Source organism: Vombatus ursinus, unplaced genomic scaffold (genome assembly GCF_900497805.2).
Source record: "Vombatus ursinus unplaced genomic scaffold, bare-nosed wombat genome assembly UNPS02014802.1, whole genome shotgun sequence".
NCBI lineage: Eukaryota > Metazoa > Chordata > Mammalia > Diprotodontia > Vombatidae > Vombatus > Vombatus ursinus.
Genome location: NW_020954580.1, coordinates 23,023,068 through 23,049,797, shown reverse-complemented (window position 1 = coordinate 23,049,797; position 26,730 = coordinate 23,023,068). Strand labels below are relative to the sequence as shown.

At 34.8% G+C, this 26,730-nt stretch overlaps 1 protein-coding gene across 9 annotated transcripts in view; it reads left to right on the top strand.

Moving 5' to 3' along the window:
• NBEAL1 (neurobeachin like 1) overlaps positions 1 to 26,730 on the top strand; it is a 184,542-nt gene that overhangs the window by 87,294 nt on the left and 70,518 nt on the right. For 8 of the 9 annotated variants that reach the window (XM_027873639.1, XM_027873637.1, XM_027873643.1 and 5 more), the window contains 13 exons: positions 818 to 937; positions 2,889 to 3,192; positions 6,415 to 6,500; positions 10,003 to 10,092; positions 12,269 to 12,434; positions 13,123 to 13,256; positions 14,036 to 14,195; positions 14,294 to 14,396; positions 14,915 to 15,074; positions 17,673 to 17,831; positions 20,932 to 21,091; positions 22,088 to 22,176; positions 24,518 to 25,072. In XM_027873639.1, coding sequence (XP_027729440.1) covers positions 818 to 937; positions 2,889 to 3,192; positions 6,415 to 6,500; positions 10,003 to 10,092; positions 12,269 to 12,434; positions 13,123 to 13,256; positions 14,036 to 14,195; positions 14,294 to 14,396; positions 14,915 to 15,074; positions 17,673 to 17,831; positions 20,932 to 21,091; positions 22,088 to 22,176; positions 24,518 to 25,072 — 2,286 coding nt within the window. The remainder of the gene's footprint in view (positions 1 to 817; positions 938 to 2,888; positions 3,193 to 6,414; positions 6,501 to 10,002; positions 10,093 to 12,268; positions 12,435 to 13,122; positions 13,257 to 14,035; positions 14,196 to 14,293; positions 14,397 to 14,914; positions 15,075 to 17,672; positions 17,832 to 20,931; positions 21,092 to 22,087; positions 22,177 to 24,517; positions 25,073 to 26,730) is intronic. The other variant, XM_027873645.1, reaches the window with a different exon arrangement.

The window sequence follows — 26,730 nt, the reverse complement described above, 5'->3', positions numbered from 1 at the left end:
TCTACTTTTAACAATGTTTAGAAAAATACATTGTGACTCTTTGCAGTTTTATTGGGTTCCAGAATTTCATTGTGCAGTTTGCTCTTGTCTCTTTCACTTTTAACAAGCATCATTGGTCTGTTTCTAAAGTTTTTTCACACACAGAGTTCTCCCCTCCCTGTCAAATGTAACTTTACTAAAATATTTCTTTGTTTGCAAAAGAAACTTTATTTAAAAAATGAAACAAACCAAATGCTTAACCATGTACAAGATGTGACCAGATCATCTTGAAAGTATTCCTTTCGTTGGAACTCTTTGTTTTTAACTCTTAATGTGGTTAGAATTTTTTATTAACACAGCTACTCAAAAGTTCTATTGAGTGCTTGTGCCTATTGTGACTTTTTAGAATGAAAGTTATGTTGCCATCCTGTTCAAAGGACCATAATAATTTCTAAATGGAAATGATAATGAAGATTTCTGCAGGAGGATTGTAGTTCTTATGTTGAAATATAAAGAATAAAAGAGCAAAAATCATTAAAGATGAAGTCTGTTGCTTTTTATTGAATGTTTGCAAATCATGCTGAAGATGTTGAAAAGTATACTTTGTTCCTGTCTATTTCCAGGAAATACACAAGTATTCTCTTAGAATTGTATAGGAAGATATTTTTTCCTGATCTGAGCAACTTTTATAATCATTGTTAGAGATATATATATATATATATAAATTTTTAAAGATGGCACAAACTTTTTGCTTTTTAGAATACTTTAAAACTATTTGAAAGTTTTAAATGCATAAAATATAAAAGGTACCCTAATTGACTGTTTTTTGTTTAATCAGCACAACATAACCATTGTTCACATGCCTGGAAAAAGACCCTTTGGTCAGAGTCTTGTCTATATCTATGTCAATGGACAGCAGAAGGTTTCTGCCCCTCTCAGGTTTCCTGCAATGAATGAAGTAAGTACATAGAGCAAATTTACTCTATCAAAGGCCTATAGCAGCAGTTAATGGAGGAAGTTCTAAAGTATTTGCTGAGGAGTTTCAATTTAATCTGAGTGTTATTTCTTTTTTTTATTCTGAGGTTATATTCTCAGTGACTTGATTACTGTTTTATTATATGCACACAGTAAGATGCTGTCAGATTCCACTATTCTATCATAACTAACCATGGGAAAATAACTATGGCACTTAAGCTGTTTGCCTCCATTTCCTCAACTTCGAAATGGGGCTAATAATAGCAGCTACTTCCCAGGGTTGTTGCCAAGGTCAAATGAGATGATATAAAACACTTAGCATTGTGCCTGAAACATAGTAGGTGCTTAATAAATGCTTATTCCTCCTCCCACCTATATCCCTATATGTTCCCTTCCCTCCACTGACACAGGCACCAACTCTGTTTTAGACCCTCATCCCCTCTTGCCTGTATTGTTTCAGTAGCCTCCTAATTGATCTTCCTGCTCAAGTATCTCCTCACTCGAGATGCCAAAGTGATTTTCTTAAAATGTAGGTCTTTTTCTTCTCACAGTCTACTCAGTGAACTCCAGTGGATTCCTACATGCCAGTTTATATTTGATCCTGAAATGTAAACTCCAGTGGCATTCACAGAGCTTCAGCACCCGGCCTTTTACTGTTGTTCCAACCTTGTTCGACATTACTGCCCTCTCTGGGCCTTTGTGTTGGCTATCTCCCATAGCTGAAATGCTTCTCTTCTTCCCCTCCACTTGGAGTCTTTGGTTACCCTCAACATTCAAGTAAAATACCAGCTTGTGCACAAAAATTCCTCCCAGGGTGACTTTGTGTCTGTGTTGTATATACCGATGATATAGATGAGTGTGTTTTCTTCTCATTAGATTCCCTGAGGTCAGAGACTCTTACGATTTTGCCTTGCCTCACCAGCCCAGGTGCTTAATGAATGCTTGTTGAAGGATGTTTACAAAGGGCTCCTAGAGGGTGGTAACCAAACTGTTCTACAGACTAGTTCAACTTAAATCATTGTATTATACTTAAAATTTGCTAAACAGTGGTGATAAACAGAGTCTAGAAGCATTGTGGAACCATCTTCTTGCAAGTTTTTATTTGTCTGAGTTAATTTAAATGTATTCTCATTAAAAAAAAATTTTTTTGTTGTTATTGACAGGCATTACCAAATAGGACTTTTCCATATACAGAACAGAAAAAAATGGTTGCATATGAAACCATGATTCTCTATTTTATATATATTTTTATATATATATTTTTATATATATATATACATATATATGTGTGTGTGTATGTACACACATATACATTGTGTATATGTTAGTGTATGTATATATGTGTATGTGTATATGTATGTGTGCGTGTATGTGTGTATAAATCTTTAATTTAGAAAACAATTCAACATGTTAGTGTCAAAGTTGCCCTGCTTGTTGGTGTCCTTCTGAACCTCCTTCTGTTTTCTTCTGTGGATTTTCTAAAAAATGTTACACTGACCTTTTCCCCGTTTTTCCTCTTTTTTTTTTGGCATCTATTGCTAGTCCTCCAAATCGCAAAACAAACCCATACATTGACCATTTCTGAAAATTAATATATCAGTATACACTTTGAGTTTCCCATCTTTCTGACTGGTAGTAAAGTATATTCCTTGTTGAAGACAAGGAATTTGGGTATTAGAAGACTTCTCAAGTTTTTCCTATGAGTTTGTTTATATCTTTTTTATTTACCTTCATGTTCCTAATGACAAAGGTTAGAAAAATCGTATTTCTGCTTCTATTTTAGAATAACATAAAATTAAAGCCCTTTGAAGTTTTTAATTGTAAATATGGTTATTTGATATTGTTTTGATGTTTTGGCTATATTTGATTTTAATTATTTAAATGATAATTTTGAAAGTTTTGTAATAAACATATTTTCTTATTTTTTTTCTTAGCCTTTTACTTCATGTTGTATTGGCTCAGCTGGACAAAGGACAACCACACCCCCTCCATCCCAAATCCCAGACCCACCTTTTTCCTCTCCAATTACTCCTCATCGAACATCATTTGGTGGAATTCTGGCTTCAGCCTCCTGGGGAGCAACACCTGAAAAATCAGAGTTGCTAACCAAGTTAATTTCAGCTGGGACTCAGGATAGTGAATGGGGATGTCCAACATCTCTAGAGGGTCAACTTGGGTCAGTAATCATCTTCCATGAAGCTCTGCATCCTCCTCAGGTGAAATTGTTATATTTGGCAGGTGAGTATAGAAAGACACACAGCATTGTAGTACTTATCTCCCACCCCTTCAATAGTATACCTAATCAGAGCTAGGCATTCAGCAATACTTCAGCAAGCCATGCTTTCATCTATATGGGTAACTGCCTCCTCCATGATGCCTTAGGAGACAGTTTAATGAGCTATTGTGGCCCAAAATCCCAATCACTTGGTGACCAGTCCTTTGTGGTTTTCTTTGTTTTTTGTTTTTTGGTGAGGCAGTGGGGTTAAGTGACTTGCCCAGGGTCACACAGCTAGTAAGTGTCAAGTGTCTGAGGCTGGATTTGAACTCAGGTATTCCTGAGTCTAGGGCTCTATTCACTGTGCCACCTAGCTGCTCCTGACCAATCCTTTGTAAAGGAACCTCTTAGAACTTTGTTATTGTTCTGCCTTGGAACATATAACCTTTTGCTTGTTCTGTACTCAAGCCTTTCCACCTTGTGAGTTTTTTCTAGTTTGCAGTTTTCTGGCATTATCTTCAAGAACACAGGGTCACCTCCGTGGCATCAGACACTTAATGGATGATGATATACTTTCATGTTATAGGTATTCAAAAGTAAAAAAACTGTATCTTTTTTTAAGAAAAATATTCTATCATACTGTATTTAACAGTAAATTAAACAAAACATATGCATAATTCTGTGTTAGAAAACATACTTTTAGTGCATATAAATTCATGTAACTGAAGAATTCATGATGAGGTATTAGAATTTGAAATTCCATATTTAAGATAAAGGGAGTAATCTTTCTGTTCTCTTTTGGGTCTCATTTTTAAATTATATTTTTAAAATTAAATTTTATTTTGTTTTCACAAAGATACACACATTCTCTTTTCCTTAATTTCTCTCTCCTCCCTTCTCTCCACATATAGATTGAGGAAACAAGAAAATAGAAATCACTGTTAAAAACATGCATAGTCAGGCAAAACAAATTCCTGCATTGGTTATATTTGGGTCTCATTTTGAAGACAGTTATTCTTACTTTTGAACCCTTGCCTACTTGAAAAATTTTACCTAGAATTGTCTTTTGTCCAAAAGTTTATATTATGTAATATCACTAATTAAAGTATTATATTCAGAATATCCGGTCAAATTCTGAGATATTTAAATAGCAAATGGCTTTTGAGGCAGATGAGAATTTTCAAAATTGGTATTAAAATCCCATTATTATCAAAGGATATGAACAGGTAGTTCTCAGATAAAGAAATTAAAGCCATCTATAGTCATATGAAAAAATACTCTAAATCACTGTTGATTAGAGAAATGCAAATCAAAACAACTCTGAGAGTACCACATCACACTTATCAGATTGGCCAACATGACAGAACAGGAAAATGATAAATGTTGGAGAAGATATGGGAAAATTGGAACACTAATGCATTGTTGGTGGAGTTGTGAAATGATCCAACCATTTTGGAGAGCAATTTGGAACTATGCCCAAAGGACTATAAAAATGTGCATACCTTTTGACCCAGCAATAGCACTTCTCGGGCTATATTCCAAAGAGATCATACAAATGGGAAAAGGACCCACATGTACAAAAATATTCATAGCAGCTCTTTTTGTGGTGGCAAAGAATTAGACATTGAGAGGATGCCCATCAATTGGGGAATGACTGAGCAAGTTGTGGCATATGAATGTGATGGAATACTATTGTGCTAAATTTCTATGAACAGGCCGACTCAGAAAAACCTGGAAAGACTTGTATGGTCTGATGCTAAGTGAAATGAACAGAACCAAGAGAATATTCTACACAATAATAGCCACATTGTACGATGACTAATATTGATAAACTTAACCCTTCCCAGCAATACAAAGATCTAAGACATCTCCAAAGGTCTCGTGATGGAAAATGCTATCCACATCCAAAGAAAGAACTGTGGAATTTGAATGCAGATCGAAGCATACTATTTGCTATTTTTCTTTCTCTTCTGTTGAGTTTTGTTTCCTCTTTCTGGTAGTTCCTCCTATTGGTTCTAATTTTTACTTTCAACATGACCAATGTTAAAATATGTTTAATAAGAATGTGTGTGTGTGTGTGTGTGTGTATATATATATATGTATATATATATATATATCCTATATCACATTGTGCACCATCTTGGGGGAAGGTGGTAGGGAGGAAGGGAGAGAAACATTTTAAACTCAAAAGCATATGGAAGTGATTGTTGATAAATCAAAATAAATTAATAAAAAAATAAATTAAAAAAAAGAATGAAAAAAAAATCTCACCATTAATTGAAAACGTGGAATACTTAAAGGACATTTGTAATCTAAAGAGAAGGCAGTGAAATCTGGTTCAAATCCTGCTTCTAATACTTGTGAGCTACATGTCCATGGACAAGTTATGTCACCTCTCAGTGGCATTGTATTCTGGACCCTTAGCCTTTCAGAATTCAAGGCACTTCACTAAGACAGTAAGGTACAGGAGCTACTGATCTGTCTGTGTAGGGGAGGGAGGTCCATGGACTGATGAAATTGTAGATCTGGACTAAAAAAAGTGGGGGGGGGGACCCAAAAGAACATCAAGTTAAACTGGAATTTAGAGAGATGTTCATGATACTCAGCACACTTAGGGTCATCAGTAGGTTTAGCGATCAAGGAATCTGTTGACATTATTAGAGTGAACTTTTCTTGGGTTTGAATAAAAAAGGATATAAGAACACAACCCCAAACTAGACGCCTTTGTAGCTCCCCTGCTTACCAGCAGTCTTGCCTCCATTTGAGCTGCTAAAAGGTCTTTACTTTCAGTTCATCTTTTGTGGAGTACACAAGTAGGTCAGCAAGCATATATTAGATGTTTACAAAGAGCAGTACTCTGCTAAGTACTGGGAATGCAAAGAAAAGCAAAAACATGGTCTGCCCTCAGGGTGTTCTCCTTCTGTGGGGAGGTGATATCCAGCATAAGCAGGAGGTTATCCCAGAAGGAAGACACTAGGAGCTGGGGGCAGGAAGCATAGAGGGAGGTGGAACCAGGAAAGGCCTCTTACAGAAAGAAGGTGGGATTATTCTGAGTCTTGAAGTAAGCCAGGTGATGGAAGTGAGGAGAGAGAGTACTCCTGTCATGGGAGGAGGTCCATGAAAAGGGATAGAGCTGGGAAAATGGTGTGTTGTGTGAGGAACATGTTTATATGTTATGTTACAGAGAGCCTACCTGGAAAAATATCAGTCAGTAAGAATGTGAAATGTAGTGATTTTTTTTTCAGGTCCAAACTGCTTAAGCCCTTGGAAATCCCCAGAATTTGAAATGCCAGATCTACCAAGTAAAATTCTTCTTTACTACACACCAAAGGTTGGGATAAAATTCTTTTTTTTTGTCTGTATGTATTGGCTAATTAGCTTCCAAAGGAAGCTGGGAAACTTTTAAGTGGATTTAATGTTCTGAAGGTCAAATTCAATTTTAGCTAATTCCATGGGACATAGAAAGTTTCATTTTCACAGAGCGAACTGACTCTTGTAACTTTTTTTTTCTAGCATTATGTGTTTTCATTGCATAAATTAATGATATCAGGAAAGATATGTCCATAATTAATGTACTGCTCAAGATCACAGTTTCACCTTTCAAGAATGAGAGATGAAATAGAATTGAGCCATACTTTAGTCATGATTTGTCCAGTAAAATGACTATGTAATCTTGGGCAAGTCATGTAGCCTCTATTTGCCTCAGTTTCTTCCGCTGTAAAATGGGGATGATAATAATAGCATCTGCCTCCAAAGGTTTTCTGAGGATCAAATGAGATAATATTTGTCAAGCTCCTGCCACAGTGCCTATCGCACAGTAAGTACTGTATAAATGGTAGCTGCTATCATCATCATCATCATCATCATTACTGTTATTAAATGAATCCACTGGTAGAAAAAAGATGACATTTTGCTTCCCATTCTTTTTCTTTCATATTCCTTCATCTTTTTGCATGTCGTTTTCTTTTGCCGAGTAGTTGTAGTTTAGGCAGATTTTTCTAGTGGGAATGAATTGAAAAGAATGGTGCTGCAGTGCCTGAGAAATGAATTTGTTGTACAAGATGATGCTTTACAGACATTGGTGAGTAATAAGTTTTTGTTGAATGTTGAAAAACATGCATGTTCACAAAAGCTGTGAGGTATGGAACAAATGTATTTACTGGTCCTACTAATTCTTAAATTTATAAAATTGGACCAAAATGGTAGAATTGTTTATATAAATGCTAAAAATCCAGCTTTGGGGTTGAAATACTATCTTTTCCTCATTTTTCTTTTTTTTTTTTAATTTTTATCAATTTATTTTGATTTATCAACAATCACTTCCATGAGATTTTGAGTTTTAAATTTTTCTCTCCCTCCCTTCCCCTCTCCCTTCCCAAGATGGCATGCAGTCTGATAAAGGCTATACATACACATTCCTATTAAACATATTTTAACATGAGTCATGTTTTTCCTCATTTTTCAAATAAAAAAGCTAACCTGTACTCTGAAAATATTGGATTATATTAGTCCACTTCCTTGATTCCACCAGTGAAGAAGATGAGGCCCAGAGAATTACATATATGCCCAAGATCACACAAGTAGTAAAAATATAGAGCCAGGATTTGAACTTAGGTTTTTTAACTTTAATATAGTGTTCTTTTCAATATATACACTGCCTTTGGAATCTCATTTGGAAGCCAGAAAGTTAATGATGATAAAGTAAAAAAGGCAAGCTGTTTAATTGGAAGGATATTATTCCTGAAGAACCCTTTTGCCCTGTTATATTTCTATAATCATATGGTAAGCCAGATATACTTAGATTATATCTACTATATTCATGTCACTTCAATTCAAGAAGTCTGTACTGGGTACCTACTAATCTATGTATATTAGGGTTAAAAAAAAGTACATTATTTTATATTATTTGCCCTTTAAGAGCTTAAAACCTAACAGGAAACAAGCATATACCTTGAAGATAAAAGTCCGTTCCAGCAAATAGCAGAATAGAAAAGGTAATCAACAAACATTTATTAAGCACTTCTAAGCACTAGGGTTTGCAGAGACAAAAATAAAATAGTTCCTTGCTGCCTTTAAAGGGCTTACATTCTATCATAAGAAACAAAATATAAAATGTTAAATACACAAAGTACACCCAGGGTAATATAAGGGAGAGATTAACAGCTAGGGGGAACCAGTAGGTGTATAACAAAGCAATTCACATTCTTATTTTTTAATTGGTAATCCATAGTACTCCTTCAGTTTTCCCTCCATCTCTGCCTTTTCCTATTACTGCCCTTTACTGTAATATACCCTCTAATGCAGTCTAACTGGCTTATCTGTTTCTCCATATGTGACATTTTCTGTCCTGCCAGTGTGACTTTGTACAAGTGGAACTCATCTTTGCCTCCTAGAATCCTGAGCTTCTTTCAAAGCTCAGTTCAAGTGTCAGCTCCAAAGGAGACCTTTCCTGAATACCTCTCCATGAACCTTCCACACACCCACTTGTTAGTGTTGCACCTTTTTAAATATTTTGCATACACTCTTTCTTTACTTATCTGTACATGCAGTCTATCTCACGCCCCCTCATCCCAAGAATGTAAGCTCTTTCAGGTCAAAAACTATCATTTTTGTCTTTGTGTCTGTAGTACTTAGTAAAGTACCTTGCACACAGTAGGTAGTTAATAAATGTTGTTGAAATAATCACACCATTCTGCTAAACTATTAAAATAGCTGTTTCACTACGACAAATCATCTTGTGCAACGAATTCATTTCACAGGTCCCCAGTGGTGTAATAGTTGGTGTCAGTGATGAAAGTCCTTGATTTTATGCTTAGTTCATTCCAGACAAGCTCTTCTGCTCTTGTTACTCAACTCAAATATTTAAGTATCTACCATGTGCAAAGCACTAGGTTAGGTACGAGAGATATATCAAAAGTCTTGTTATGAAGGAATTTATTTCAACATAATGGGAGTGGAGTAGGGAAGATGGGACAAAGTACTAAAAGAAATCTGAAATAGGAGAGATCACTTTTTGTGTTAGGTGCTATGAACAATATAAAGAAAAGTAGGACTGCCATCAGTGAGCTGGAGAAAATGTTTGTGTTTTGAGTTATGACAAATTGATTTTTTGCTTTTCTGTTGAAATGGAACCCTCTTTCATGGATAACTTGCAGATTCTCTGAACAAACATGAAATTACATTTTTATAAGTTCACTGAGGGGTATAACAAGCATACCTAAATCCTTTCAGAGTGATTTCTGAAAGTCCTCCTATAGGTAACCTTGGTGTGCAGAATGGTCACGAATAGCTGTTGGCACCTCAAGGGCAAATAATTCATATGCTTATAATTGGTCTTTGACTGATATTTTAAACCGAAAAACGTTAGCATTTGAAAGAGCCTTAGAGACCTTCTAATCCAGACCCCTCCTTTTGTAGTTGAAACGTTTTAAAATTAGAGGGGTAAAGTGATTTAAGGTCACGTAACTTAGTAGGTGCTGGACATGGGTCTAGAACAGAAGTCTCTTGATTTACTGGCTGATTTGCTCCCCTAAATTGGCTCCTTTTATTGTTTTTCACAATTATTTTGGTGGTGGTTGTGGTATAAAATGATGTTGCTATAAAGGAACGTCTCTGGGGTTTTGTTCCTGATTCATATTATTTAAAGGGTAGACAGATAATTGCAGTACTAGAGTTTGTAATGTGGCGATCTTATCAGTAATACCATTTAAAATTAAACTTAAAAATGCTTTTACTATGTAGATAATTGTTCCTTTCTTAGAAAAGCATTTATTAAGTACCTACTGTTACATGTTGTTTTAAAGTGCTGTATTCTGCTTTTCTTGGAATCTTAGGCCTGCAGAAATTCTATCTGCCTTGATTTATCAGTCAGTTGTTTTCATGGAAGATTAACAGGAAACAAAGTAGTGAACTGGGACATCAAGGTAAATTTATGATAAATTATAACAGTTTATATGAATTTGGTGGTCCTTTGTTAAATAACCTCTGTAAACTGAGTACTACCAAAATTATCTGAATTTTAGGTACCAGTCACAATCAGATATTTTGAATTTATATTCATGATGGCATTTATTGAATTTGAGTAGAGTATTTGTGGAAACATGCAATTCTGATTCACTTGTGCAAGTCAGTGATCCTCTATGGTTGAGTCATGACATCCATAATACATAGATTTAACTAATAGTCTATCTAACAGAAGTATTTTGCCTTGCCTAGGACTTTGCTTTTAAGATCTTTTTAGGTATGAATAAAAGATAGTAACTACGTTAATGTGAAACAGAAATTACACTCCCTTTCTTCATAGGGAAGAAATGCTTATCTTTTCATTAACAAGAAATAGTGGTTGTCAAGTTAATTTAAGACTGTCAGGCTTTATCCATCAGTTGGTGGTCTCAATATAATTTGGACAATTCTGCAAAATTCTGTCCTTTTGTATGATTATGATGGTGAGTTGCTAACTTTTTGACTCATCCAATTTTCTTAATTTTTATCAAGGGTTTTTGAAATAGTGGAGAGAGAATCTTAGAGTACAGGAAGTACACTCTAAAAAAGAGTGAATTATTTATTTTTTACCTGTCAGAGGAGAAATTTCGCTCTTAAAGAAGGACACAGCACTTTTGTAGTTATCACAATAAAATTCTATTTCTCCTGAAGTATTCATGGCTTGATGTTTGCCATTAACTAAGTTCACAAAACTAGCTTTACTTAAACAAGCTGATTATTTCCTCCTATGTGTGCATTTCTAGTAGTTGCCAGGTTGTTGCATTATCACTGGATAAAAAAATTGACTAGGCTTTTCCCAGTTAGAGTCACAAATATAGCATATCATCTAGCCATTTTTTCCTATAAAAATTTATCTTTCTTAAACATAATTTATAAAAATCAGTATAAATTAAAGATTTTTTAAAGGAAGGAACCTTTTTTCATTTCTCATATTGTCTGGCACTTTAAAGGAAGGAACCATTTTTTCATTTCTCATATTGTCTGGCACTGTATATTTCCATAGTAGATACTAAATAAATTAATGTCAAATTGTTCACTCCATTCAAGGCAAAAAGCCCTTTCAGTATAGGAACACACCATCATGACTGACTATACTAGACAACATGTTTGAACAAAATGAAATCTCTTGCCAGTATTTATTTTGCATGGTATTTTTATCAAAGTCTTCATTCATAAATTTAAAATGTCTAGTTGTTATGCCCAAAGGGCTATTTAATTGTGCATATCCTTTGACCCAGCAATACCAACTACTAGGTGTATATCCCAAAGAGATTAAAAAAAAAAAGGAAATGGATCGATATGTACAAAAGTATTTATAGCAGCTCTTTTTTGTAGTGGCAGAGAATTGGAAATTGAGGGGTTACACATCGATTGGGGAGTGGCTGAATGATATATGATTATGATGGAATACTGTTGTACTTAAGAGAAATGATGAGTGGGATGTTTTCAGAAAAACCTGGCAAGACTTACATGAACTGATGAAAAGTGAAATGAGCAGAACCAGGATAAGATTGTACATAGTAATAGTAATATTTTATGATGATCATCTGTGATTGACTTAGCTGTTCTCAGTAATACAAAGATCCAAGGCAATTCCAAAGGACCTGTGATGAAAAATGTTATCCTTCTCCAGAGAAAGAACTGATGGAGTCTAAATGAATATCAAAGCATACTATTTTTTACTTACTTTATTTTTTGTGGTTTTTTTTTTTTGGTCCATTTTCTTTCACAACATGACTAATGTGGAAATGTTTTGCATGACTGTACATGTATAATCTATATTAAATTGCTTGCCATCTTAGGGATGGAGGAGGGGTGGAAGGGAGGAAGAGAATTTGGAACTCAGAATTTTAAAAAATAAATGTTAAAAATTATTTTTACATGGAATTGGAAAAAATAAAATATTGAAATAAAAAATAAAATTTCTAGTTTTATTGAACTTAAAATCAGTACAAGTCAGTCTTCTAATACTCATGTTGAATACAAAATGAATTTGTTTCTGAACATCAGAAAACTCACTTTTTCATAAGTATGTAGGTAGTAGAATTTCTGTATTATTTTTCATTTTTTAGGTAAAATTTACATTTTGTTTTTCAGGATGTTATAAATTGCATAGGTGGTTTGAATGTTCTCTTTCCACTGTTGGAACAAATCAGCTTTTTTGATGGACAGATAACTGAAAAAAATAAGGAAAGTATATTTCCTGATATGATGACACCTGTAGAAGGAGACTGGGTAGTATTATCTTCCACAAAAGCTTCAGGTACTGAAACAAGATAGACATAGTTTTTTTGGGAAACTGGGAATTAAATAGATGATTAATTTAATAATACATATTTAATATAATAATACATATACAAAAATAGGTAATATACTTACAATGGGATTCCACCCTCCTTTTTACTGAGGTAGTTCAGAGAATTTAAGTATAAAAGAAAATTAAAATTTATGAAGCTTCCTTTAGAAACTTAACATTTTATTCTTGCCATTAGGCAACAGAGACTTCTACTCATGACCAGTTACCCCAATACCATCTCATTTTGGAAATAAGACAACATTCTGAATTTTTGGAGGAAGAAATTGGGCCTGGAAAGAATTCTTTCTTTTACGCACACATGCACACACACACACACACACACACACATACACATACACATACATAGACACACACACACTTTCTCTCTCTCACACACACACACTTATATATGTGTATATATATGTATAGGTATACATGTATATATGTGTGTGTGTGTGTATGTGTGTATATATTATATATACATAAACGTATACATGTATACACATACATAAAAATACACATTGCTTTCTCTGATATTTATATTATGCAGATACATGAATAAAATTAACTGAACACATTGAAGTATGTTATAAAATAAGAAAGGGATGATAAAAATAATTATTATAATGTGCTAATTCTGCCCACAATTTTACAGAATCTAGACTAGAGAAGAATTTAATTGCAATGTTTATCTTGGTGGTAAAGCACTTTATTCAGAGGCACCCTATCAATCAAGAAAATTTTATTCACTCCCATGGAGTTGCAATCCTCGGAGCTTTACTACAGAAGGTAAGCAAGTATGATATTATATAAACGTGCATATTTGCCCTGAAAACAGCTTGTTATGGCATCGATCCAATAGGATTTGGTAAAATTTTTAATATATCTGTTTCTGTAGGAACTCCTCTTAATTTACATTATACAGAGTATCACAAAAATCTTTGTTTCATTTTAAGAATTAATAGCTTAAAACTTTTGAGACTATAAGCCTTAATAGCTTTAATGGCTTAAAATAGCACTAAGATTTTGGGAGCCTCTTTGTAATGGACAGTCTGCAAAATATCACACCTTTTATTTCAACTCCTAGTATTGAATACAGATATGTCACTCTTGATTTGTTACTATTTAAAGTGAAGGAAAACATCTTGCTTTTGAAAATAATACATTAGAATTTTCTGATTAAAGCTTAAGAATTACTTTAATCTTGAATAATGTTTTGTATGTCTGTCTGAAGTATTGCCCTAAGCTGTTTTTATATCTTTATATACAGAAAGGCACTGATATAATAGTTAGGAAGGAACCCGAATGACTTGAGTTCAACCCCCAATCTGACACAAGCTTATTCTGTGACTCTGGCAAGTTAATTTCTCTCTCAGTGCCTTAGGCAACTTACTAAGACTACAAATTTTAGAGGTGGGGACCTGCAGTGGTAAGGAGAGTTCACTGGGGAGTTCCCTCTATCAATAAAATCACCCGTCTAAACAGTAGTTTATTCAATGCTGTAATCAAATTTATTTACTCTGCAACCTTAAACTTTTCTTTGAACCCAGTTATTGTTTGGGTTTTAGGTTCCAAGTAACTTAATGGATGTGAATGTATTAGTTGCAGTACAGCTACTAATTGAGCAAGTGTCAGTGGAGAAAAATGTTCAACTTCTGCAGCAAATGTATAAATTTTTACTTTTTGATTTTCGTATCTGGAATCGTGGAGATTTTCCCTTTCGGATTGGTGAGACTAAATAAAATTTACAGTTCTGTTTGGAAAAAAAATGTAGCAATTTTACTTTCTTCTTGGATGAATCTTTTAATAATAAATTTTTATTTTAGGTCATATACAATATCTTTCTACAATTATCAAAGATAGCAGAAGGGTATTCCGAAAGAAGTACGGTGTGCAATTTCTGCTGGATACACTTCGGATTCATTATGGGTATGATATCCTTGCTTCTCAGTTTGTACAATATTCTTCCTTTACTACCTAATTACTGGATTATTTAATTTCTAACAATTCTTTAAATTTCCATGGTTGTTTCTCACATTTTCAATTCTCACTAGAAGATATATAAAGAAACTACAGATATTACAGATATTAAAGAAACTACAGTTATTCCAAGTTTGTTTACAGAATTTAAAATGCTGAGATTAAGAGCTAAACTTTTTGGTGAAGGTTAAAATGAGTATAGTAATGGAAAAAAGGTGATGTGTTGCTTCCCACTCCTTCTCCTGCATCTGTTCATAATGTAGTTTTATTTTGCTAAGTGGTTAGAGTTGAAATGGATTTTTCTAGTAAGAATGATTGGGACTGAAAAGCACTGGCTTCTCATTGTCTTATTATCAAATGTAATACAGACTTTTGATCCTAGCATTTAGGGTCCACAGAAAGCTATAGTTTTGGATCTCATTGAAAAAATAACACTTCCATTTTCACTCTTTTACATTCTCTCCAAGGACTGGTTGTAAAGAGAGCAGTGAATTGTCTCCAGAGGATGTCCAAACAGTACGGACATCCTTGTATGGACTGATCAAATACTTTTTGAGCAAAGGTGCTACCCTGGAAGAAATACAAAGCATCATGGGATACATAGCTGCCATCCATGAAGAAGAGCAGGTACTTTGAGATAAATGTACTCCAGAGTTTGTACACCAAGTTGCCAGAGTAAATTCTATTTACTGCCATGTTCACTACTGCTCAGTTGAATGGATCATTTTTAACTGGTGACTGCATAATGAGAATTTACTATAACAGATGACATTATGCTTGAGTCATAGATAGAAAATGATATCTTAGCAATAGAAGTTGATTGGCAGCAACGATTAGGTCTTTCTCTTCAGCAATTCCTTATGTGAAATGTTTTGATTAATCTGCTATTCAGTTAATATGAACTGTTTATATATTATGAATAATCAGGAGATGCCAAAACTGTATTTTATATTAGCATGGTATTCGTTATTAGCAAATATTCATTAGAAGGATAATTGTAGATTTACATTCGAGGTTAGCTTTATCTTATACTTCAAACCTTATGCCTTATAAACTCATTTATGTAGTACTTCAGAGTTTTTCTTAGTAAACTCCTCATTTAATCCTTATGACAGAATTGTAGAGGGATTTATAAATATACTGATTTACAGATAAGAAAAATGAGGTTCGCATCATTTTCTGGTCAGACACGACCTTAGAGCAGGGATTATAAACTTTTTTGTGTGTTATGGACCAATCAGGCAGTCTGGTGAAGCCAATGGACCCCTTCTCAGAATAATGTTTTTGAATAAATAAAATACACAAGATTACAAAGGAAACCAATTACGTTGGAATACAGTCATTAGAATATTTAAAAAACAAGTCCATGTACCTCTAGTTAAGAACTCCTGCCTTAGAGCTTATTTGGTCCAAAACCCCTTTGTTTTACAAGTTTTAAAACTGCAGTTTAGTGATTTGATCCAAGTCCTACATGTAGTAAATGCTAGAACAAAGAATGGAAGACAGATCTGACTGGAATTCAGCATGTTTTTATTAAGCACCTTTTATGAGTAAATTGCTTTCTTAGGCACAGGGGATATCAAGATGAAAAACAATATAGTTCCTCCTGTTAAGGAATCTCACAGGATAATAAAGGAATTAATGCATAAATCATCCAGCAACCTCAGTATAAAGTTAAAATACTGTCAGAGGATTCAGATGGACAGTGTTAAAAGATTTAGGGAGAGAGGCCATTCTTCTGAGTAATGGAATTGGGAAAGTGCTTTTGCCACTTTACTAATCTTTTTATCAATCATATAACATGCTGCTACCAATTTAAATAAACTGCATATGTATTTAAATATTTTTACCCTTTTGTAATTATTATTTAACTTTTATTGCACATTCTGTTGGAAAATGGCCCCATAGTAGGGGCTATCAGATGAATTAGTTTCAGCAGTTAGGTCTAGGAACTGCAAAATAATAATGATCTTAGAAGTGATATCTGTAGCTTTCCCCTCTTCCTGCAAAGGTACTTACTCATAGCTAACCTCTATAATGGCATACTCTCTCTGACATTGTACAGGCTGTCCCCCCATGCTCTGAATGTTCCCTTACCTCTCCTTCTTAAAACCCCCAGTTTCTTTCAGAGTTTAGCTCAAATGTTACCCCCTTCATAAGGTCTTTATTAATGTCCTTCAATGTTAATGCTTCCCTCTGAAAAAAATTACTTTTTATTTTGTATATATCTCTGTGTGTCCAGAGGTAGCTGGTGTGGCATAGTGTATAGAGCACTGGGTAAGAGTGAGACAGAAATTCAAATCTAACCCTCAGGTACTTATTAACTGTGTGATCTTGGGCAAGTCACATAAATGTTTGCCTCAATTTCTTCAACTGTAAAATGGAGATGATAATAATAGCATCTACCTCCCAGGTTGCTGTAAAGATCTAAGGAGGTAATATTGATAAAGCACTTAGCACAGTGCCTGGTATATACTGGTGCTATATAAATTGTGTTTTCTTTCTTTTGCTGTACTGCTTTGCAAACCTTAAAGCACTCTATGAATGTTAGGTATTAATAGCTATTATTATTGCATGCTTTCTCCTACAGTAAAATGTGCACCCCTTAAATGCGTGAATTATTTTAGTTTTGTCTCTGTATCCCTCGCACCTCTCACAGTGCCTGGTAGATAGTAAACATTTAATAAATATTGTTGATTAAAGACAGCATTGCCCTAAGAAAGGGCATATTTGCTGCTAATTGTTTTTCCTTCTCTGTCCTAATGATCTCATGAGAAGTTAGTGAAAAGTGCTCCCTGGAGTGCTTTTGAAACTGGAAGGTCAGCTGCAGAACGTGTGTTCTTCCACAAAGTAGCCTAGGTTCAGAGAGGGCAAATACTGATGAAGCCACCCTGTGAGGCTTGGTTTTAAGGTTGTCTTAGACCTCTGGCTAGTGATCATGATGTAAAGGAATGAAAAGGAACGGCACTCATTCTGTTTTGCTTAATTAATTAATTTTTCCTAATTGTCTGTTGAGAAGGGTGCAAACCATTGCACCTCCTTCTGCCTCTAATCTCAAAAAGTAAACCCATGTTCAAGGAGTGATGGAGAAACATTATTTTTCCAGACTACAGTGGTGATATTGTATGTTATGAAGGATTTTTTTTTGCCAGACTCATTTTAAGAACTCTGATATGGATTTTGATTTATTTAGATGTTTTACGTGTTTTTTGTTTTTTATTAAAGCTCTTTGGAATTTTGGATATACTCTTCAGTCTGCTTCTTACCAGTCCAGCACGGGATCAACTTTTCTTACTACTCTTTGAGCCAGGAAATGCTGATATACTCTACGTCTTGCTGTTAAATCAGAGATACTCCGACAGATTAAGGGAACTGATATTTAAGGTACTATTATTATATACCACATGCTATGTACTCGGGAATGTAAAAAATTATAACTAAAATCTGTAGGAATTTATATGCAGCCAGTGTAATGGACTGCCTTGGGGATTTGTAAAAAGGGATTCATCCTTCATGTAAGGGTTTGAAAACTCTTTCACAAATCCTGCATTTTAGTTCATTTTAAAATTTAATTCTTTTCTTAAAGTTTTAAAAAAAATTATTACATTGCTGTCATTTCCCATTAACAAGCCCCAACCACAAGTCCTATAACTTGTAACAAAGTATAGTTAAATAAAACAAACTGACATATTGCTCATTTCTGATAGCATGTGGCACATTTATATGATCATAGATTCAGCAGAGAGTTTGAAATAGAATATTCCAGAAGGTAGAGGATATAAAAGTTACAGGCAAGAAGAACTTACTCTGTACAAGCGAGTATAATCCTGCAAGGGAATACAGTGACCTTTTAGTGAAATAGGGGATTTCTAGGCGTTTCTGATGAAAAAACCAGATCTGTGTAAGAACTTTAAAGTTCAAACCCTGGAGTTAAGTAAAACACATAAAGGTAAATATGAATGAACAATGATAAAAAACTAGACAAGGATAAACTATATACATTCTATCATGGAGAGATGATATCTGTTCCTTCCAAATCCTATCCTCATCAGTAGTCACATAGGCAGGCTAATTAGACAGAAAACCTGGGAGTGGTTCTGCTGTGTCTTAATGATCTTAAGAATGGGAAGAGGAGTACGAGGAATACAATCGGGGGTGAAGGGAAAGTACGATTGGGGAAAATTATCTCATAAGTAGAGTGAGCAAGTAGACATCTATACAAACAAGGAAGAAGAAGAGGGGAAATTGAACCTCACTTTTATTTGAGCTGGTTAAAGGAAGAAACAGTATGCACACACACATTTGGGTGTAGAAACATATTTTACTGAACAGGGAAATAGCGGAAGGAGTGAAGAGAGGTAGAAGAATTAAAGGGAGTATAAAAATGGGAAGGATTATTCCTGAACAAAATGAACTCTAAGGATGTACAAAAATATTGGTAGTTCTTTTAGGGGTGACATAGAATGGGAATCTGAGGGGGTGCCCATCAATTGGAGAATAGCTGAACCTGTTATGGTATATGAATGTGATGGAATATTGCTGTACCATAAGAAATGATAAAGAGAAACCTGGAAAGACATAGATAAACTGATGTAAATTGAAGTGAAAAGAACCAGGAGAACAGTTTATACAATGATAACAATATGGTAAAATCAAACAACTTTGAAACACTGATCAGCATAATGACCAGCCACAATTTCATAGGACTGATGATGAAACATGCTACCCACCTCCTTATAGAAAGGTGAAAGACTCAGAGTGTAGAATGAGATGTATTTTTTTTGGACATGACCAAGGTAGAAATTTGTTTTGCTGCACAATAAGTGTTTTTAACAGAGGTTTTGTTTTTATTTTGTTCTCATTTGTGTGTCTGATGGGGAGGGGAGTTTGATGTGAGAGGCAAAGGAGTCAGATTTTTGCTGATTAAAAAAAATTAAATTTTTTTTTGAGTGAGGCAATTGGGGTTAAGTGACTTGCCTAGGGTCACACAGCTAGTAATTATCATGTATCTGAGGCCGCGTTTAAACTCAGGTCCTCCTGACTGCAGGGTGATGCTCACTCTACAGTGCCACCTAGCTGCCCATTAGCCCCATTCTTTTTTTGCAAATAAATTGATCTCATAAAGTTGTTATCTCAACTTTGAAACAGTTTGCTGCTGTTTTGTAAGTAGATGAACAAAATGGTTCACCATGGTGATCTTTGAAGGTTACTTTATTTCTGCTACAACTTTCAGTACTTTGGAATCTTCTATTCCCCCAGTCTTAGACACTAGGGAAGGTAAACTTTATTATCTTTCAACTCATGCTCTCCAGGAATGTGAAAGGCAGAATTTTGGCTACAGCTATTTTCAGAAATAAGAGCACATACCAAAGTGTTTCAAAATGAAATTGCTTGGGGGAATGAAATTTTGCTCTGCTAACAAATTTTATATTACAGGAGTGAAATATCAATATTTTACTTTTTTAAAAGAAGTTTTATTGATACCTTCCCACAGAATTGAACCCTTCATGTAGCAAAGAAACAGGTGAAGTAAAAACTAACAATGTAGTGACCACATCAGACCCCAGATCTGCCAAGAGGAGGCAGATGTGTTGTATTGTTAGTTCTTGGAACCAAAATTGGTTATAACCTTCACCAAGAATTAGCTTCCTCTTAATTTTCTTTTATATTATTATAGTCTCTGTGTATATTGTTGTTCTGTTTCTATTTATTTCATTTTGTATCAGTTCATTTACTTCTTCTGATGTATCTCTAAATTCCCCATGTTGTCACATGTTCCATTACATTCATTACCATTGTTTATTCAACTTGTCCTCAGTTGATGTGTACTCATTTAGCTTCCTTTTCTTTACTACTACAAAGTGATTCTATTAATCTTTTGATATGTTTTAGGAATAAAGTTTTTTCAAAAGCATTATGTACTCATATATTGCTATTTTTTTCCCCAAGTGATAAATGAAAATCCTTTCACATGTTCTACATTTTAGTTTATTTTAAAATTTAATTCTTTTCTTAAAATTTTTTTTAATTATCACATTGCTGCCACTTCGCATTAAGAAGCCCCAACCCCAAGTCCCTTTCCTTTTAACAGTACAGTTAAATAAAACAAAATAACACATTTCTGATAGCATGTGACACATTCATAGGATTATAGATTTAGGAGTGGAAGGGACCCTAATGGCCGTAGAATCTAATCACATCATTTTACACATGAGAAAAAGTTAAGTAGTTTGCCCAGGCTCATACCGCTAGTAAACATCTTAAGTGGAACCTTATCCGCTATACCACACTGCCTCTCTTTTTCTGTCTCTGGTCCATCTCCTCTCTACAAAGAGTAGAACAGATATCTATTTTGTCACATGTCCTCTGAAGTCAAAACCAGTGATTGTATTCATCTGAATTCTAGTCTTCATTTCCTTTATGTTAGTGTGGTTGTTGAACTTAAGTTTTCCAGAAAGAACTAAAAGCATTTTTTTTCTTACAGATTATAGAACAGATGCTGAAATGCACTAAAGTCTATGAACGGAGTAAACAGCGTATTCGACTTAGGGACGTTGGTTACTCAGGGTTGGGGCTCCTTCTGAGTGAAGTACCCCTTAATGTTTCTCTTATTAAAAGCCTTTTTAACCAAGTCCTAAACACAGGTATGAATAAAAAAATAATACATTTAAATTGTTATCTTAATAATAAGCCTTTGAGTGTAGGCCTGATGATGGACTTCATGTTCTGCTGTCAAAAGATGTCCTAGCCTCGCTAAATTTAAAGAAACTCACTATCTGGTTGGCTGAAGGATGAAGAGTATTGAGTGCCAGCAACTCTTCAAGACAGTCTTCTAAGTTATAGAGGATGATATCTGTTAGTAGAATGAGTTTCCTAGTCCCACCAAATTAGATTATTGAGGTTGAATTGTTAGTAATAAGATTAGAGGTATATTTGATATTGCTGAAATGTTTAGTATTGCCCCTGGGCTACCTTTTAAGTTACATATGCTCCACACATATTAGTTCATTCAGTAATGTTACCCTTTCCTGACTGCCAATGAGTCTATAATTAAAAATCATTAAGGAAAACATGAGGAGCATTACATTTTTCTTGAAGGAACCTGAATTCTTAGGGATCAAATTAAAAGATCCCCTTTTGGTGATTCATTCTCTCTAACACTAACCCTCAATTCATTCAGTTTTTTAAGATATTTATTTTTACATTTATTAAATGTCTGTTATGTATAGAATACTATGTTAGTGACTGTAGACCATGGCTGCTATAGGAGTTCAGAGGAGGGAATATCTGGGATATTTCTACTTTTTTTTTTTTTTTGGCTTTTTGGTGAGGCAGTCGGGGGTAAGTGACTTGCCCAGGGTCACACAGCTACTAAGTGTCAAATGTCTGAGGTCGGATTTGAACTCGGGTCCTTCCGACTCCAAGGCTGGAACTCTATCCACTGCATCACCTAGCTACCCTGATATTTGTACATTTTAATTGGATAATTAATAACTATGCTTATTATATATTATATATAAAATATAATTCTGTATTTTATTTTATGAAAGCAATCATAATTCTCCCATGTTTTATAAAACTGCTATTCACATGTTTTTGGTCATCATTTGATTTTATATTTAATTTTTTCTCACCCACAGATACTGTTGTAAATTTCAAAGATCTGTTGGCTGTAATGTACATGTCTCATAAAGTGGATACACATGTTAGAGTGCCTATGTGCAGAAAGGTTAGTAAATTTTAAAAAATTAATTAATTTATTTTTAGTTTTCAACATTCACTTCCATAAGCTTTTGAGTTTTAAATTTTCTCCCTCCCCAAGATGGCGTACAATCTGATATAGGCTCTACTTATATGTTCATATTAAACATATTTTCACATTAATCATGTTGTAAAAAAGAATTAGGACCAATGGAAGGAACCATTAGAAAGAAGAAACAGAACAAAACAAAAAAAAAAGAGAGCAAATAGTATGCTTCAATCTGCATTCAGACTCCAAAATTCTTTCTCTGGATGTGGACAGCATTCTCTATCATAAGTCTTTTGGAGTTGTCTGAGATCCTTGCATTGCTGAGAAGAGCTTAGTCTATCAAAATTAGTCATTATATAATGTGGCTGTTTCTCTGTGTAACATTCTGCTGGTTCTGCTCACTTCACTCAGCATCAGTCCATACAGATCTTTCCAGGTTTTTCTGCAGTCTGCCTGCTCATCATTGCTTATAGCACAGTAGTATTCTGTTATATTCGTGTACCACAGTTGTTCAACCATTCACCAATTGATGGGCATCCCCTAAATTTCCAGTTCTTGGCCGCCACAAAAAGAGCTGCTATACGTATTTTTGTACATGTGAGTCCTTTTCTCATTTTTTTGATCTCTTTGGGACACAGACCAAGAAGCAGTATAGCTGGGTCAAAGAGTATGCACAGTTCTATAGCCCTTTGGGTGTAGTTGTAAATTGCTTTCCAGAATGCTTGGATCAGTTCACAACTCTACCAGCAATGTATTAGTGTTCCATTTTTTCCACATCTTTTCTAACATTTATCATTTTTCTGTTTTGTCATGTTAGCCAGTCTGATAGGTATGATGTGGTACCTCAGTTGTTTTGATTTGCATTTCTCTAATCAATAGTGATGTAGAGCATTTTTTCATATGACTATAGATAGCTTTAATTTCTTCATCTGAAAACTGCCTGTTCATATTCTTTGACCATTTATCATTTGAAGAAAGGGTTAGTAAGTTTTAAAGCATTTTTAGACATAGCAGTGGTGTGCTGTGGAAGCTGCTAAATTTTGTGTTCTGTAGGCTTACAGTTAGGATATTTGTACCTCTTGGCATTCAGATATGAACTCTAATACCTTGAGTTTTCTTTTTCTTTTTTTTTTTAGGTGAGGCAATTGGGGTTAAGTGACTTGCCCAGAGTCACACAGCTAGTAAGTGTTATGTGTCTGAGTCCGGATTTGAACTCAGGTCCTCCTGATTTCAGGGCTGGTGCACTATGCACTGTGCCACCTAGCTGCCCCATACCTTGAGTTTTCTAAGGAATGTGTTAATTGTTTTAATGTCAACCTTTCCAGGGAATGAACTTTTCAGAGGATTGGGATCTCGCTCTTTATACCCCATTTTTAGTCCACTGAAAATTTCTTGGGAAAAGTTCATTTGCCTCACCCTTTTGTGAAGTTTATTACCAGGGTTTAGATTACTCTAGATTGAATGTATTGTGAATTTATAAAGGATGCTCTTCTTTTTATACCATATAGGTTAAAAATTTTCCACCCAAACTTGTTTATATAATTCATACACTTTAAATCTTGGACTTGTGGAAATAAATATATTTCTTAATCTTAATTTTATTTTCATCTCAACAGAGGTGAATAAATGAAAAGTCTTTATTAAATGTGTACTATGTTCCAACCACTGTGCTAAGCTCTTCCCTCAGAATTATTTTTTATTTATCTTGTATTTACTTATCTTTGTCCATTCTCTTCTCTTCTTACCCTTTAAGCAAACCTAAGATTCTAGATGGGAAATGCTTAATAAATGCTGTTTGAATTGTTGCATTAGGACTGATAAGGATTTAGATAATAGGTAGTTGTCAAGAATAGCAAGGAAGATTATATGTGGGGGCAGCTAGGTGGCGCAGTGTATAGAGCACTGGCCCTGAAGTCAGGAGGACCCGACTTTAAATCCGTCTTCAGACCAACCACTTGACACTTAGTAGCTGTGTGACCCTGGGCAAGTCACTTAACCCCAATTGCCTTAAAAAAAAACAACTATATGTGAAAGACATTATTTCAAAGAGAGAATTAAAAGTCTTGCTTAACAGATTGGGTACAGTGGATAAAAGACTTTATAGCAAATAATAAATTGATTTTGTTATTTATAATATATAACTTTATACATCACAATACTATGATTTAAAATTTCACATTAAATTCATAAAATGATTTTCTTAGCATGTTAGATATTAGGATTAATATTTTGTTTTAATTTTCATGGCTGAAAATAGGATGACTAGATTATTATGGTAGTATAATATACATCATATTGTTTCCTCCTAATCCTTTCCCAGGTTTTACAAATATTGCAAGCCCAACCAGATGCAGCCCAACAGATTTCTCAACAAGTAGGATGGCAAGAGACCTTGGTTAGACTTTTTCTAAAATTAAATTTTGTAAATGGAAATGGACTTAAGAACAGTAGGACTGATTTTGTGAAGGAAGAAGACAAAAAAAGTGCCCCTGAAGATCCAAAGAAGTACTGTGATGAAAAGGGAGAAAGGGAGAAAGTAAACTCCTTTGTTTTAGCTACTGCAGCTTTTGATCAGTGGTGCCTGGAGGAAAGACAGTCTGTAGACTCTAACACCCATCTTCTACTAGATCACAGCTCAGTGGCAGAGAACCGAGAACTGTGGCTCAGTCATTCTTCCCATTTGAGTTTGGATCTCACTGGGATTGACTCATTGGAACTGAGTGATAGTGGGAGTCAAATGCTAGACAGTTTGCCAAGCACACCATCTCCCATAGAGTGTTCTTCTAAAGCATTTTCTGTGCAGCTTGACAAGGAGTGCATTCTTACAAATGACATGGGATTCATTGATGACCTTTCATTATTTGAAAGTCAAGAGGTAAGAATTATTTTTTTCTATTCAAATACTTGTTTGGGGACAGAAATAATTTTTGAATATTACTTGTGTTTTATAACATCTTTCTTAATTATTCCTGGCTTTGAAATAAGTGTGACAAATTGCATTCGTTTTTGTTGTGAAGATCAAATGAGATAATATATGTAAAGTACTTTGTAAAACTTAAAGTGTTAGAGATAAGTAAATATAAGCTATTATTTCACATAACGTGGTTACATTGAATACATGTTCTGATTCTCATAAGTCTAGAAATTTGAGTCTCAGTTTACTTGTTTCATTAATAATGGCATATACCTGGCACATAATAGGTAATTCATATATGCTTGTTGACTGAAAAATCCATTCTTTTTAGCCATCCCTGTTAGCTTTTGTCCTATATCTCTTGAGAAAGCTATCTTAAACCAAGTGCCTCCACTTTCTCTCTTCTCATTCCCAAACTTTCTGCATTTTGTCATGTGACCTTATCATTCAACGGAAACTGTCCCCTCTGAAGTTACCAGAGATTTCTTAGTTGCCAAATCAGATAGACCTTTCTCAGTCCTGATCCTTTTTGACCTCTGCGATGCTTGGCACAGTTGATCAACTTTTGGATATTCTCCTTTGGGTTGTGTTGACACTGCTGACTCCTGTTTCTGCTCTTACTGTTCTCACTGCTCCTTCTTAATCTCCTTTGAATCCTCATTCAAGCCACGCCCACTAACTCTGGGTGTTCTAATGCTCTGTTTTGGGTCTTAGTCTCTTCTGCCTCTATACCTTCTCTTGTTTGGTGAACTCATCAGCTCCCATGTGTTCATTGATCATTTCTAGGCAAAATGATTCTTCTATCTATATATCTAGCCCTAGTCTCTCTCCTAAGCATCAACCCCACATCACCAGCTGTTTTTTGAACATCTCAAAATGGTTGTCCCATAGGCATCTCAAACTTAGCATGTCTAAAAGAGAACTCATTATTCTCTCCCCCTTCCCCCCCCAAAACCCCAAAAACCTTTCCTTTCCCCAATTCTCCTATTACTATCAAGGTCTTCCCAGTCACTCATGCCCCAGTCACCTCCTTGACTTCATTGACTTCTCACTCAAATTTACTCCATTTATCCAATCTCTTATCATGTGCTGTCATTTCTACCTTTCTAAATATGTCCCCTATTCTCCATTCACACAACTACTGTCCTAATTCAGGCCCTCATCACTTCTCATTTAGACTAGCAATAGGGTTCTAATTGATCTTCCTCAAGCCTGTCACCACTCCAGGCTATCCTCCACTTAGGTACCAAGGTAATTTTCCTAAAGCTTATATCTATCTTTGTCACTTCTTTACTTGATAAACTCAAGTTATTTCCTGTTAGCTCTAGGAGCAAATATAAAATCCTCTCTTTGGCATTTAAAGCCCTTCACAACCTTCTCCCTTCCTACTTTTCCATCATTCTTCTACTTAACTCCCCTCCAAGTACTCTGCACTCCAGGGACATGCCCACTTGCTCTTCTTTGTTCATGATGTCTTCTAAGTTTGTTCCTTTGCACTGGCTGCCCTTTATGTCTGGAATTCTCTGCCCCTTTACCTCAACATCTGAATTTCCCTGGCTTTCTTCAAGAACCACCTCAAATCTTCTCTTCTAGGAGGCTTTTCCCAGATTCTTTTCCTC